The 13,479-nt window shown below is 46.3% G+C and overlaps 1 protein-coding gene across 10 annotated transcripts in view; it reads left to right on the top strand.

Moving 5' to 3' along the window:
- Positions 1–13,479, top strand: part of AUTS2 (activator of transcription and developmental regulator AUTS2) — a 759,649-nt gene that overhangs the window by 235,873 nt on the left and 510,297 nt on the right. Inside the window, exon 1 of one of the 10 annotated variants that reach the window (XM_035343097.1) lies at positions 5,577–5,729. The exons of the other annotated variants lie outside the window; for them this stretch is intronic. Coding sequence (XP_035198988.1) covers positions 5,682–5,729 — 48 coding nt within the window. The 5' untranslated portion in view covers positions 5,577–5,681. Of the gene's footprint in view, positions 1–5,576; positions 5,730–13,479 lie in introns of those variants that run through there. 10 annotated transcript variants of the gene reach the window in all.

Here is a 13,479-nt window from a genome sequence, read left to right as displayed (position 1 = left end):
AAGCCAGGGAATAGAATGCAAAGGCATTGTGTAGGATTACAAAAGCATCATTTGATCTGTTAATTTCCTAAGCCGTTTTGTTCTAGATGCCAATTACTGTTATTTTTTAAATTGCAGATTATAGCACTGCGCCTTCTTTTTCCGAGAGATTAAAAAGACTTTTTCTGCAACCTTTGCCTCCCTTTGCCGAGGATGCTCACACGTGACTTCCTGGCACTGGAACATATATATCATATAACGTCAGTAGCTTCCCTCATTGTAACTTGATAGAACTCAGTGTGGCAGAAGCGACATATTGTGAGCCATCATGAGCCCAGCTCTTGTGCACCAGGCTTATGGGCTGTCCTTCCTCTGTCTCAGTCTGTCTCCTGCGTATTTTAAACCTCTCACAAATGTCTGTTCCTTGTCCGTGGACTTTTCCAAGCTGTCTTTGAGCCTTTCAGGCTTATGTGGCTGTGCCTCGTAGCCCTAATTTCACCTATAGAGCTGAGCACATGCCCGAGCAAGGTTATCGCTCCCCATAACTTGTTACAAATTGGCATTTCACTGGAGAAGCTGTAGTAGTTGAAACTGCTTTTCTCACGTTAATCTACTCTAATTTCTCTTGGATTCAGGCAGCCTTAGTTATTAGGCTTAATCCTAGTCCCAGGGAAAAGCAGCTCTTCTCATGCTGTAGGTCTTGCAGCAGACAGAGCAAACATTACTCGTACCTCCTGGCCAGAGCAAAGAATGTTTCTGTACAGCAGGGCTCTGCCTGGAGGGCCACAGGGGTGGCATTGGTCTCCTGGCGTGCTTCATCCCACGTCTGTCTGAAACAGCACCGGGAACGTGTGTGCAGCGAGCCTGGGGCGCGGCTTGTCCTGTGCCTGCTCCAAGTGGATACTGGATACGGCTCGCCCACACTGCCAACCTGCACCGGCTTCAAACCGGTGTCCTAGAGAGCTTCTTAAAACCTGCACAGAGGTACGAATTACCAGCCGCGTGTTTACAATGAAGTGCTGGGCAGCACTCGAGATGAAAGAGCAGATGGTGTTGTTGGGAGAGCCAGGGTCATAAGGCACGAGACGGGATTGTGACCATGTTAATAACAAGACAGCAAATCCCACAGTGCTTCCTATTAGCCTGAAAGATGATAGTTCCCTGTTGGCCTTCACATGAATCAGAAATGTCTGATAACGGGGGCCCCGGGAGGCTGTGGACACCTCATTAGTTCCATGTGTTGGTTCTGCAGCGTATCCACTGACTTGCTAGGGCCTGGCCTCTGGGGGTGTTTTCCGTGCTTGCTGTGCCCTGGGCAGCCTCCAAGGTGCATAAAGGAGTTTGAAGACAAAGCTGGCATAATTCTGGGTTACTTCTAGCACAGAAGCAGTGGGATGCAGCACGGGAAGTTTGCATGAAACTGTTATTTGCAAGGTCAAAGCAGGGAAAGTGCAGGGCATGCTGGCAGGCAGGCAAGCAAAGCTCCAGCACTTGTGCTTCATTTAAAGTAATCCATATTGCTCTGCATAAAGTAATGCATGTTACTCTGCAGTTCTCTCAACTTGGGTAAAACTTTCTCTCCCAGTCAGCCAGCAGATGCCACAGGCTTTGCTCTCGGCTTCAGATAATCTTCCAGGGATCACTGCTTTGGCTGGTACGTTAGGAGCCTCTGTGAACTGTGAAAAACATCTCAGAATCCAGAAAATTGATACACGCTGTCTTTTTCTTTTCACAGGCTGATTATAAAAATTGCTGTAAACTTTTTCTGGAGATGGGATCTTCCTATTTAGCTGAACTTTGTGCTTGTTGTTTCTCCTTCCCCCCCATATCCCACACTTCACTCCGGTTGGGAAGTGTGAAAGCTGTTATGGTAATAAGCAGCGAGATGATTCTCTGCTCTCATAGTGCCAAGGAGATAGGAATGGATGTAATTCATCTTGGATGTAGTCCCTGCTGCAAATGCCTCCTCTCCCTTTAGCCTCCTGGCACACGTCTGTGTACACACCGAGGTTTGTTCTCCCTGGGCTGAGGGTCGGTGCTCCTCAGCTTGCACTCAGATCAGCACAGCTTGGCTCTGCAGAGTGCCCTGCGAGCAGGTGGATCTGGATGTTTGTTTTGTGGCACATACGAGGTGAAATGGTGCCTGGTTTGCTCCTTCCCTCCCTCCCACTTAGCACCACTCACGTCAGCCTGACTTGAGAGGAGGAGTGTAGCGTGCTTTGGGGCTGAAAAATCAGCTCTGCGCTGCTCATGGTCTGCTTTGTGCCTGCGTTCGCCTGTGATGGGCTTTGTCACGGGGATAATTGAAATGAACATGGATCGATATCTACATTATACATTAGGATGTATTAAAAGGCTTAGAAGCAATGGTCTGTTAAAAAGGAGGTTATAGCAGTTCCTTTATACGCTGGCTCACATTTGAAATGCTATGTTAGAGTGTGACAAAACCTGCTCAATCGATCAAAAGATGTTTATTTTGGGAAAAGCACGAATTTTCTATCAAATATGGCTCCTTTTGGGGGAGGAATAGCAAATGAAGTCTGGATTTTGGCTGTACACACTTAGAGTCTGAATAGTAAATAATTTCATGTTATTGATGGGTGTTTGAAAGGGAAAACAGCGATTTGGAGGTTAACACTGCAGTGCGTTTGGAGATGAATTCCTAACCAAGGTATTGTTTATCTGGCAACAGTTCCCATAACAAGTGAAGATGAATTGCCAAACAGAAGCAAAGCTGTCGTGTGACACACCGGATAGACAATCACTCCATAAAATATGAAACTCCAATACATTTCAGACAAATCGCTGACACTGGGTTTTGAAATAAACAGGGCTGTGTTTTGCCCATCTGCAAAGTCAAATGCTGTCTTGAAAACTGTGCTGTCGTGTACTTTGTGCACACGTGCAAACCTGAATGGCTGTTAGGTGTTAGAAGAAATGTCCAGGTCCTGCCGGCACTGTTTGTGGCTGCTAATGCTGGCCGATTCAACAAGGAGACAAAAAGGAGCGGCCCTGTGCCGTGACCTGCCCAGCTGGGGGCCGTGGCGCTTGGCAATCCCGCGTCTCCGCTCCCCGCGCTGCACTTGTCCTTTGATTACAAAAGGACAGCTCTCGAGGGATGTCATTGTGCATTTTCCTGAGATAAAATAATAGCTCTGTGTTTTGTGACCCTGGAACTTCAGGTCCTGCCAGATGCTAATGAACCAGTGGAAAACATCCAGGGCCTGGTAATTGCTTTGAGCCCCAGCTGTTTGTGCTTGGTACGCTGTGTCAGAGCTCGCTGCTCTGGCGGCTGCACCCTGTGATGTTGCCCCAAGGTCCCCTTGGGGCCTCGCGGGTCAGCGCAGCGAGCAAACTCCCCGTAATTGGGTACAAGAGAATGCAGAGCTGCGTGGACACGGGCAGTTTGAGGATGAGCCCCGCTCTTTTGACAGCACCCCTGTGGTTCCCGTTGGGCACTGCAGAGGCAGCGGGCAGCCCGACCCACTGCGAGCACTGAAGAGGCAGCAGAGCCCTTTGCAGAGCCACGGCTGGGATGAAATGCAGCCTCGTGCACTGACCTGACCTCGTCCAGACACACAGCTGGATCTGTCCCGTCTGACCCGTGGGTCCTGGATCTGGGGTTTCATTTGCTGCTTCAAAAAAAGTCTTTCTAGGTGCAGAAATAAAAGGTACCAATGAAAATCAGTGTTGTGATTTGCTTTTGACGTGTGTTCCCTGCTGGAACCTTCCCAGCCACTGACTTGCAAGAGGTGATTTCTGGTGTTTCCATAGACCTAAAAAAGGCCATTTTTACCACCCTTTTTCTATAGCTTGCTGCTTCCACAGAATTAAAGGGGCAATGGGAATACTTTTCCTTAGCAGCCGTGGCTGTGGGTGGCAGGGGTTTGCTTGGCTGGGGGGGCTGGGGGGGACCTGCTTGCCTGCTGCCTGGCTGGGCAGGGATCCGACTGTGTGTGAGAAAAGCTCCCAAACCCTCTGGTGGCAATTAGCAGCCAGCCCCTCACGTACAGCTTCCGTGTGGTGCACTGTCAGTGTTGGTAACGCTTTTAGGTGAGTAATACTGATAGTCGGTTTCAGGGCCTGTCTCGTTCAGCATATATCCCCGTGTGCACATAGCAGGAGGCGGTAAGTCAGTGGTACGAGCGCTTACTCCATCTCAGTCGATGAAAAGATACCATATACCCAGAGAAGGAACAGGGAGTGATGAAAAGGATCTGTGGAGACAGGCCTGCAAGAAGAAATGTAATGTGGGGGGGGGCTGATCCCAGAAAGGTGTGATACAAGGAAGGCAAGAAAAATATGCAAGATCAGAACCAGTCTGGAAACAAAGAGTGAACAATTCGCTTATTTGCAAGAGAGAATACGGCAAGGCTCCCGCGTAATAACCGGACAGCTGGTTAGAAACAGCAGAATGAGGCACTTTTCTCCTACTGCATGTTGTGAAATTCTGAACCTTGTTTCCACCCTCTGCAGCATCTTTTAGAAACACGAAGAGGTTCAGCTACGTGTGTGACAAATTTGGATCCGCCTGTTATTAGATGATATGCTGTGGGCACGTCTTTGGACTTGAGATTTCTTAACATTGTTTGCTTATGAACCTCAAAGTATTTGGACATAAGATGCTGGGCCAGATGGCTCTGCTGCAGCACAGCGCTTTCTGTATACAGTAGAAGTACAGCAGACTGATTATATTTGTCCTGTACTTTGCAACTTGATATTCACTGCTCTGTGGCATGCTTGGAGCTGGGAGATTTGCAGCGAGCTGCAACCAAATCGATGTGTCTCGTTACACTGGAGACAGGGAATTGGGCAGCGTGTTTCTGATCAGGCAAAAAAAAAAAAAAACTGATAGGGGCCTTCCCTGCATTTTTTATGCATTAATTTCATGTCGATAGCTTTTTCTTTAAGAAAAGAATCTTTACAGGTATTATTTTAAACCATGAACCTGACAGCATCAAAGCTGCGGGCATGTGCAGGGGGGCTGAGAAAGGGGGGAGCCGAGGAGTCCGACTGATTCCCTGCTCTGGTTACATGGTGGCATTACCGCAGCTGCGGAATCGGGAGGGAGATATTTGCTTTATGCTTAAGAGGCTTTATTGTTTCTAAACTATATTTAGTTCTGTAATCTTGCCCGAGGTGGGGGAGGGCAGCGTGGGACAGCCTCCGAAGCATCGCCACCCCGCTCGGTGGGAGAGCGAGGGGTTAACGCGGCGGTGCAGGGCTTTGCGATGGGGCAGGCTCATTGTCAGAATAATGTTTAGCCAGGTGTTAATCCGTGTCTGCGGGGAAGTGCTGGAATTCATTATTCATCCCACCGGGGGAGGTCGTGGTCCTGGGAGGCTGCCAGCGCCGGAGCCAGCCTCCTGGCTTTACTGACATGTGCCATTTGCGATGAAGGCAGCTGAAGTCCATTTGAGGAATCCTGCTGTCAGGCAGCCAAGCCGGCGGCGAGCGGAGCGCAGGCGTTGGGCGAGCGCTGGTGCAGCGAGCGGGAGCGCGGCGCCGGGCGGGCGGAGCGGGGCAGGCGGCACCGCGCGGGGAGCGTCGCGCTCCTCCCGGCCCTGCGCCGCGGCCCCCCCAACGCCGTGACCCCTCGGAGAGCGGGAAGCGGTGCCGGCGAGTTGCTTTTCCAGCAGCAGGATAGGCTTGGGTTGCTTTCTTTGTTTTCTTTTTTATAAACGAGGGCAGGAGGTGAGACGATGATCAAGTCCAGTTGGTTCTATGTCAAGTTCAAGTATGCGGAGAAGGTAAGTGGGCGCGTTTCCTCCTGCAGCCTCCCCGGGCGGCTGCCCTCAGCCCCCTTCCCTTGACAGGCGGCTCCGGCACGGAGAGAGCTGCTGCGAAGTTTCACCGGTGGATTTGTTTTCCGGGGGCTCGATAGATAACGCCGTGCTGAAAGGCAGCGCAGGGTACGGCTCGAGGTGCGACAGCCACCGCTTCAGCGTGGTACGAGTGGGGAGAGAAGAAAAGCTCCCGTCTAATTCCTGTGGCACTGTGTCAGTATTTAAAAAAAAAAAATAAAAAGGCAGCTGTGGAGATGTGTTTGCTTTTCTCGTGTGTGGAGCTTGAAAGGGAGAAATATTTCTTATTCTCTAGAGCTGGTTGTGAGATGTGACCTGCTTCTGCAGGGAAGTCAGGTTTTTTCTTTTATTCTCTTTCAGTAACAAAGTAAATATTTAATTGTCCATGATATTACTGGGGAAAAAAAAAGGAAGTTTTATTGATCACAAAAGTAATGAAATGTATTCTAAGACTGTTTGCTGCACGTCTTGCTGTGGAACTTGCTGCATTTCCTATTGCACAGACAGAGCAGGGTGCTCTCTGTTGGGTGTTCCCTTTCACACTCAGCCTCTGCTTCCTCCTGCCTGTTCCTGGGCACCCAGGTGCCTGGGGGAAGTGAGGGAGGGCAGGGGGAGAGGACGGCCCCAGATTGCCCTGGGGACCTGCTTGACAGTGATGCCTTTCTGCTGAGCACCTCCCTGGAGGGTTTCCTGCCGCAGGTTAAAGACTGATCTTATTGCCAGCGGGAGCCAGACAGAATATTTGGAGGTAGCTTTGCTGTGCTCTTTACTCCAGTGAAATGGGGAAGAGAACCAGACAGATTTTGGGGGAAAATGCTAGGAAGCCTCACTGTCTGTTCGCCAGCCATCCTCAAGCAGGCAGCAACTTGCTTTCTTAAAATGGGGGAAAAAAACACGTATGTGCTATTAGCCTGCAATTTTTTATTCTGGAAAATAGTCCCACATTGATTTATCTCTTGTGTTTGTGCCTCAAGTTATACTGCATGCAGTGGATATACATTCCCTTTAACAAGAAGCATACATATTTCATTTAACGAGATTGTCCCATCATTTATCCCAGGCTGCAAATGGCTCACTTAGCAAAGTCACACATTTAACTGTTTTGTTTTCATTTGCTTTGAGTAGTCTTAGAAAGGCAATTTGACTGCAAAATCTGCTTTATTAGGCAGTTATATTTTATCTCCTTCATGTTTTTCTGCAATAATTCCACATTATTTAAAGTCCTGTCATACCTATAAACATCTATATCAAAACAGGTTGAATCTGTGTGTCTAGTTTATGAAGCTATCTGAAAATAAAAACCCAATGAAGTCAGTAGTTATCTGCCAGTGGGTGAGGTTGGCTATTTAAAATGTTGGAGGACTTTTTACTTTTAATTTTTTAGCTTTACATTTTGTGATTCGATTTTTTTTCCCTTTTTTTTTTCACTACCCCACGCAGTTCAGCCAGAAAGCCTTCGAGTCACTGAACCGAGCAGATAACGCTGCTGCTTTTCTGTCACCGGGTAATTCTGTGTGTGTTACATAACCTGTCATACCCATTTTGTCAGAGACCGATAATTTGAGATCTACAACCTGGGAAATTTGAACATGGATGACATCCAGGAAACCCATTTGATCTGTGTTCTTTGCGCTACCTGTGCCTGGCAGGGCTTCCTTCTGATTCACCAGGGGAATTGCCAAGTCTGCTCATCTGTTTGGGGAGGGGAGAAAAATACAAACCCAAAATGTAATGTACATACACTGGAAGACAAAAACTGAAGTGCATACCTGTCCTTTTATTGCATTTCATATGTGGTAAAAGACCAAGAGTCCTTAGTGTGTACACAAGGGTTTGCTAATGGAAGGACTCGAGGAATTTGTCTTAGCTGTGAGGCAAAGATGTATCCCTCGCTAAACACGGGGTGTTGTGAACACGTTCTTGTTACGGTTTATGCTTGGCTTATTCTGCATTAGCTTCAAGTCTTGTCTTATGTGTAAAGTCACGCTGGTGTCACGTAGGTGGGAACTGCTGCCACCTCTGTTAAACCAGTGCCGTTCTCTGGCCGGTCACTGTGGGCACGCGCTCCATGAACCAAGTGCGTCAGTCTGCGTAACCACAAATAAATGAAAAATTAGGTCAAATCTTTTTGCAACTGTTCCGTGTTGTCAACATTTTAGAAATTGGTTTTATGTAAACTGAAATGAAGTACTTTTGAAATTAAGTAGCTCACCAGCTCTTTTCAGCAGCTTGACTGAATGGGATTTGAAGCCTCACTGCGAGAGAGAGAATTCAGTGTCTCAGTTTAAGTTGACGTAAGTGTGGGCTGCTGCTGAAATGAGTGCTCCCACTCCCAGCTACGTGTTGTCAGCGTTAGTGGTTGTGCAGCCACGTGGTGATGTGCATCCAGGAACTGATCCAACTGAGTGAATGGGTTTTATTACTTTTGGGGGCTGGTTTTGTTCCCAGTCAGATTGGCGTGATGTACCTGGAAATGCACAATTGAGAGTAGGTAGGAAAAAGGTGATGTCTCTTCTGGCAACAGCCTGCAGAAAATAATTTAATTTGTTTGCTCACTGGGCTGCACAAGGTAGGTCATTTTAGGTCATGGAAGGGTTAGGTCTGGCCTCACTGCAGTGCAATATCTCGGTTAAATCAGACCTAGAACTGCTTTTCCTATGTGTGCCACCATAGTGACATTACACCACTCCTTCTTAATTCTCCTGTAAATAAGTTCATTGACATTTTTGTTAGCTGACTGGTTGAGCTGAAGTTGACATCCTTGCCTCTAGCTATTTTGGATATTTTTTTTTATTTTTATTTTTTTTTTGCCTTTGATTTCCTTTGGAAGATCTTACTGTCTAAAAATCCCTCTGTGATAAAGCATATATATTTAGATACGTGACTGAACTAGCTTTGCAGGCAGCTTATATATTGTAAAATATTCCTTCATGTGTAAATTGTCAACCTGTTTCACTCTCTTGGCACAGCTACATTTTACTGCTGTGAACTGTTCGGGTGTGTGTGAGAGCTGCTCATCCCACCTGGCTTATCTGCAGCCTCTGCAGACAGATGGACCTGAACCAAAGCTCGGTGGTGTAACTCGCTTGAGCTTCAAGGAGATCCAGACCTCATGGGTCTTCTGGGAGCTTCCAAACTCATGACTGGCTAAGGTATTTCAAGGTACTGGGTAGATGGCAACTCTTGTAGCCTATCTGCTTGTACAGTGGCTGTTTTATATTGGCAGGAAATTCTGCTGCTCTGTTCCCCGTTGTGTTCCTCCAAAGCGTCCTTCCATAGGCTGTGGGTTCCCATACCTGGAAGGAACAAGTGTTCGTGGCTGTGCCTTGCTGGTGATGCCCCAAATAAACAGAAACCTGAGGACATACAGTTGCACGATCCCTTCTGATATAGGAGAAAAAAATCAGTGCCCCTGCAATTGCTGCTGCAACAAAACGTCTTAGCCTGTGTTTGTACAGTCACCTCCTGTCCTACAGACACGTTGGACCTGGAAACAGAACAGATAAATGTTGGATAAACTGATGTACTTGGGCATGTTATTCTGCTCAAGTCATCCAAGCAGTTATTCTATGTTGTGGTAGACAAGCACTATAAAACCATTGCACAGCGGTGTATTTTTTATTGTGGTTAAAATAATCAGATATTAAAACTAAAGAAGAAGCACACAGCTTCATCTTGGGTCTATTAGCAAGTTAGCTGCAAACATTCTATTACATAAACTTTGAGGGAGCCTCCTGAAAAAATCCAAAGTTTTTGTTTACTCTGTCAAAGAATTAATAAAAGGTCATTTGAATGCAAGCCATTTTTACATAATACCCACATTCAGGCTGTGTGCATTTACACCGTAATTAAATTCAACAGCTTCATACGAATAATAATGCTGACACTAGGAAATCAGTTTGATCTGAGGGGAAAAAAAAGAAAAAAAGATAAGCTCTTGGAAATGTAAGAAATTCTAGAAAGTGTGGGAGAAGTGTAAAGAGGCAGCGTGAGTGGGCAGTCCGATTCCGTGCGCTTGCATCTGAAGGAGCTTAGGGGTGGTATTGGGGAACTTGAAAGGTTTTGCTTTGTCCTTGAAAAGCCCTTTTCCCCCATTTGGGCTTCAGTTGATAGATATTGCTGAACTGAAGCTTAATTTTCCTGTTCCCAGCAGTGCCCAGGGGAGAGAAATGCTATATTCCTGGTTGGAAAATGAGATTAAAGCGCCCTGTATCTAGATACAGGTTACGTTCCTCCCTTCCTCTAACATAAGACTCGCGCTACTGTGAAAGGCAGTTTACAGTTTTGACAGCTAAAATAAAAAGCCTTACGGACCAGCAACCACTTTGAATGTTCGAAGGGCTTCATTTCCAGCAGAAAGATTTCAATTACAGTCATTTTCTGCGAGTAAGTACAAAGAGGAAAATGGAACCCCTGTTTCAAATGTTAAACTCACAGACGACATTATTACCGGTTATACTTGGAAAGTAAAGGATGAAGCCAGTCTAAATCAAAGCCCCGATTCCAAATTACTTTTTAAGAGTATGATGAGGTCTGCACCCAGTAATTCAGCAGCTTGGTACTGAGCAGTACATAGCACAGCAAATGTGACTTTCATTAGATTGTGTGGCTCTTCCGGGGGGATCGAGGCAGGAAGCATCTTTCTCAACAAGCACTAAGAGTTGCATCTTGAAAGGGCTGCTGTGCAGCTGTAGCTGCATGTGGTGGCTGTATTTTTAGAGAATTTAGTTTTTATTTTCTTTTCTGACTTTGCTCTGGTACTTGTCTTGTCTTTTATGAGAGCAGTTTGACAAAGATTTGGTCATTTACCTCCTGTGTGGCACAACCTCTCCCCTGCAGTGTTTTTCATCTCAGGACCATTTTGTCCCTTTGCTGATGTGGGGAACAAATTTCCAGAAGTCCATTTTTTTTTTTTTCTCCCACTTTTGAAACATAAAATGTTTGTCTAACGTAGTGCTCAAAATACAGGATGCTAAATCATTCTGGTTACCTGAGCTCAGGGAAACGTGCTTTCACTGGAATGATGAACTCTCCCAGAAGTCTGTACCCAGGGCTTGAACAAAAGTTGAAGATAGCTGCTTTGGTTGGGGACTTCGGGATTGGACCAGAGGAAGGGCAGGGAGCAAGCCAGCCTCCTCCCTGCTCCTGGAGCAAGTCCGTTTTCCAGGGAAGCTGGTCCTCTCAGCTTTCAAACCATCTTTGCTAGGGTCTGGAAGGTGGGAACCCACCTGCTTTTTCTCCAGAAATGATTGCTGGAGCTAACTGTGCTATTATTTATTTATTTATCGACACCACTTTTTCTCGCTGCTTTGTAGGTGTATTTCTGCAGGTGCGAAACCAGGAGTTACTCCTTGAACTGATGGAGATGATCGGCAAAGGGTTGTCTTTCCAAATTGCTCTGCACACGAAACTTAGTTCAGTCTTTTTATCTATTTTAACTGCTGGTTTTTTTCCCTTTCCTGCTGATGAATGTTATGTTTTTTTTTTGTTGTTTGTTTGTTTTTTCCTAAGTAATTTTGCAACTGTGACTACCAGTGTTTTAGGGAAAGCAGTGAGATTTGTCTTCTGTGCTTGCATACAGATCCTGAACCTATTCAAAAAAAACTTGAGAAGAGAGATGCACGAATTTACGTGTACTGTGGATTATAACAAATATGCCTGTGTACGTCTGTAGCCTGTGCTTCCTTTGACTCAGCTGCTTACACCTGCCCGGTTTGCTGGGTGACCCGGTGTTTGCTGCTGTAGCACTGTCAGAGAATTGTCTTGCTTCGTGTTTTGGCTTTTGCTTATCGCATTATGATTTTATCTGGCATTTTGGTGAGCACGGAGGTGTCAAAGGACGACACGTGTTGGCTGACAGTGGCTGCAGCCCGCACAGCTGCTGCGCTTTGCTTGAGACTGGCAAGTAAACCTATGAGCAGCATTTTTCCCTTCACCTGGTTTTTATTTTCTTTCCAAATACTCTGGCTGTGAAGGCTGGGTTTGGCAGGCACGCCAGTGGAAAACACAGGCTTGTGCCTTGGTGGCTTTGTGAGCGCAGTGACAAGGAGGCAGGGCTGAGAGCTGGTGCAAGAAATGCCAGCCCCGCGCTGCTCAGCCCTGCGTGTGCTCGGTTTTCTCCGGCTTCTGGGGCTGCAGAGCTGGAGGAGTTCAGCCCAGTGTCCTGCGTGGAGCAGCCTCCCGCAGCATCTGCTGTGTGGTGTGCAGGTTGCCCTGGCTCCCTCTCCTTATTTCTGCTCCACATTGCTAAATTAAATGTGGCAATGGGTCACAGAATTGGCAAGCCGGTGCAGGCTGCAAGCCACTTAATCTCTACATATGTTATATTCTCCACCTGGTCCTTGCTGTCATAAAGTTAACTCGGATTTCTGAGCATTTGGAGAGCAGTGCTGAGTATTGCTGGGCTAAGTGTTGTTTACTTATTTATTTTAAGTGGACACTTCTCCCGTTCTGCCAGTGCTTGGTAGTTGGACACTTCTTGAGAGAGCTTTTGTTTGTTTTTAGTTAGAGGCATTTCAAGTAGGGTGTTAAACCCTTCTAACAGTTGCAATTCACTCTTTGCTCTAAGTGCTTCTCACTAACCCACAGCATGAAGGCTCAGAGGCACGGGTGTAGCTGTAGGTTCATTTGCCTCTGGCAGCAGTATGGTAGACATTTAAAGGACTTTTTTATTTTATTTTATTTTCCTTGTATCCAGGGCAGTTGTTGCATCCTGCGTATCAGAACAACTCAAGGGCTGCTCTGCCTGGGCAGATGCCAGGAGCCCCACGGGACTTGCAGCAGCCAGACGTGGCAGAGTCAGTAGGAAGTCCGAGTGCCACCAGTTTTCCCCTTGATATTTCTCACAAAGGGAGTCACTGGAGCAGAAGCTGTTTAAGCATCTTGGTGTCACGTTAGCATCCTCCCACCTGGAAGTGGAAACATGGTGGGTTTTCTTCCAGCTGGAGCCAGCTTCTGGACAGCTTTGTCTTTGATATGGTTTGGGATCTAGACCTCAAACTACTTCATCTCCAGTCCTATTTATATGTTCGTGAGACTAAGAGTTGCACACACTGATGGGAATAGTCAGTGACAGGTAAAATAGCAAGGAAAAAAAAGTTACATTATTCTGATGTAAATTTTTAATCAAATGTATTTTCTTCTGTTAAGCAACTTTTACAGCCCACTGCACAAAACATACAACCAAAAAACTTTGCATAATGAGCTGCATGTAATGAGCTAACGATGCATCCGTTACACATTTTTAAGTGTGTGTAACGCATTTAAACTCATTTTTGCTTGCATGGTGGTGTAGCCCTCAAAAGGTAATTGGAATTTACACAGACTTGTTCTCGTACTTATTTTGGTTTTCTTCAGATTGCAATGCTTTGGAGAGCTTCATTAGAAATGGTTTCTTTTGTAAAAGGAAGGAAATATAATTTTAAATACATTAGAAAGCAGAAAACCATGTATCAACACTTCTAAAATGATTGTACAGCTTTTGGTGTCAGTAGCACCGTTCTCCAGCACAGCTGTATTGATTGAAGAGTTGGTAGATGATAGGCTAGGTTGTAATAACAGTAGTAATTGTATTAAATAACACTTTTCAATCCAAATAATTAGAGGCAGGTTTTGTAGCAGCTGTGTGGATGTAGCTGTATCAGCATCACGGTGACCAGACTCTGCAGTGTCATCGCTGTTTGTGTCCCCTCTATGT

This window comes from Oxyura jamaicensis, chromosome 19 (genome assembly GCF_011077185.1).
Source record: "Oxyura jamaicensis isolate SHBP4307 breed ruddy duck chromosome 19, BPBGC_Ojam_1.0, whole genome shotgun sequence".
Lineage (NCBI taxonomy): Eukaryota > Metazoa > Chordata > Aves > Anseriformes > Anatidae > Oxyura > Oxyura jamaicensis.
Note: the sequence above shows the minus strand (reverse complement) of the source record. Positions and strands in the feature narration are given on the sequence as shown.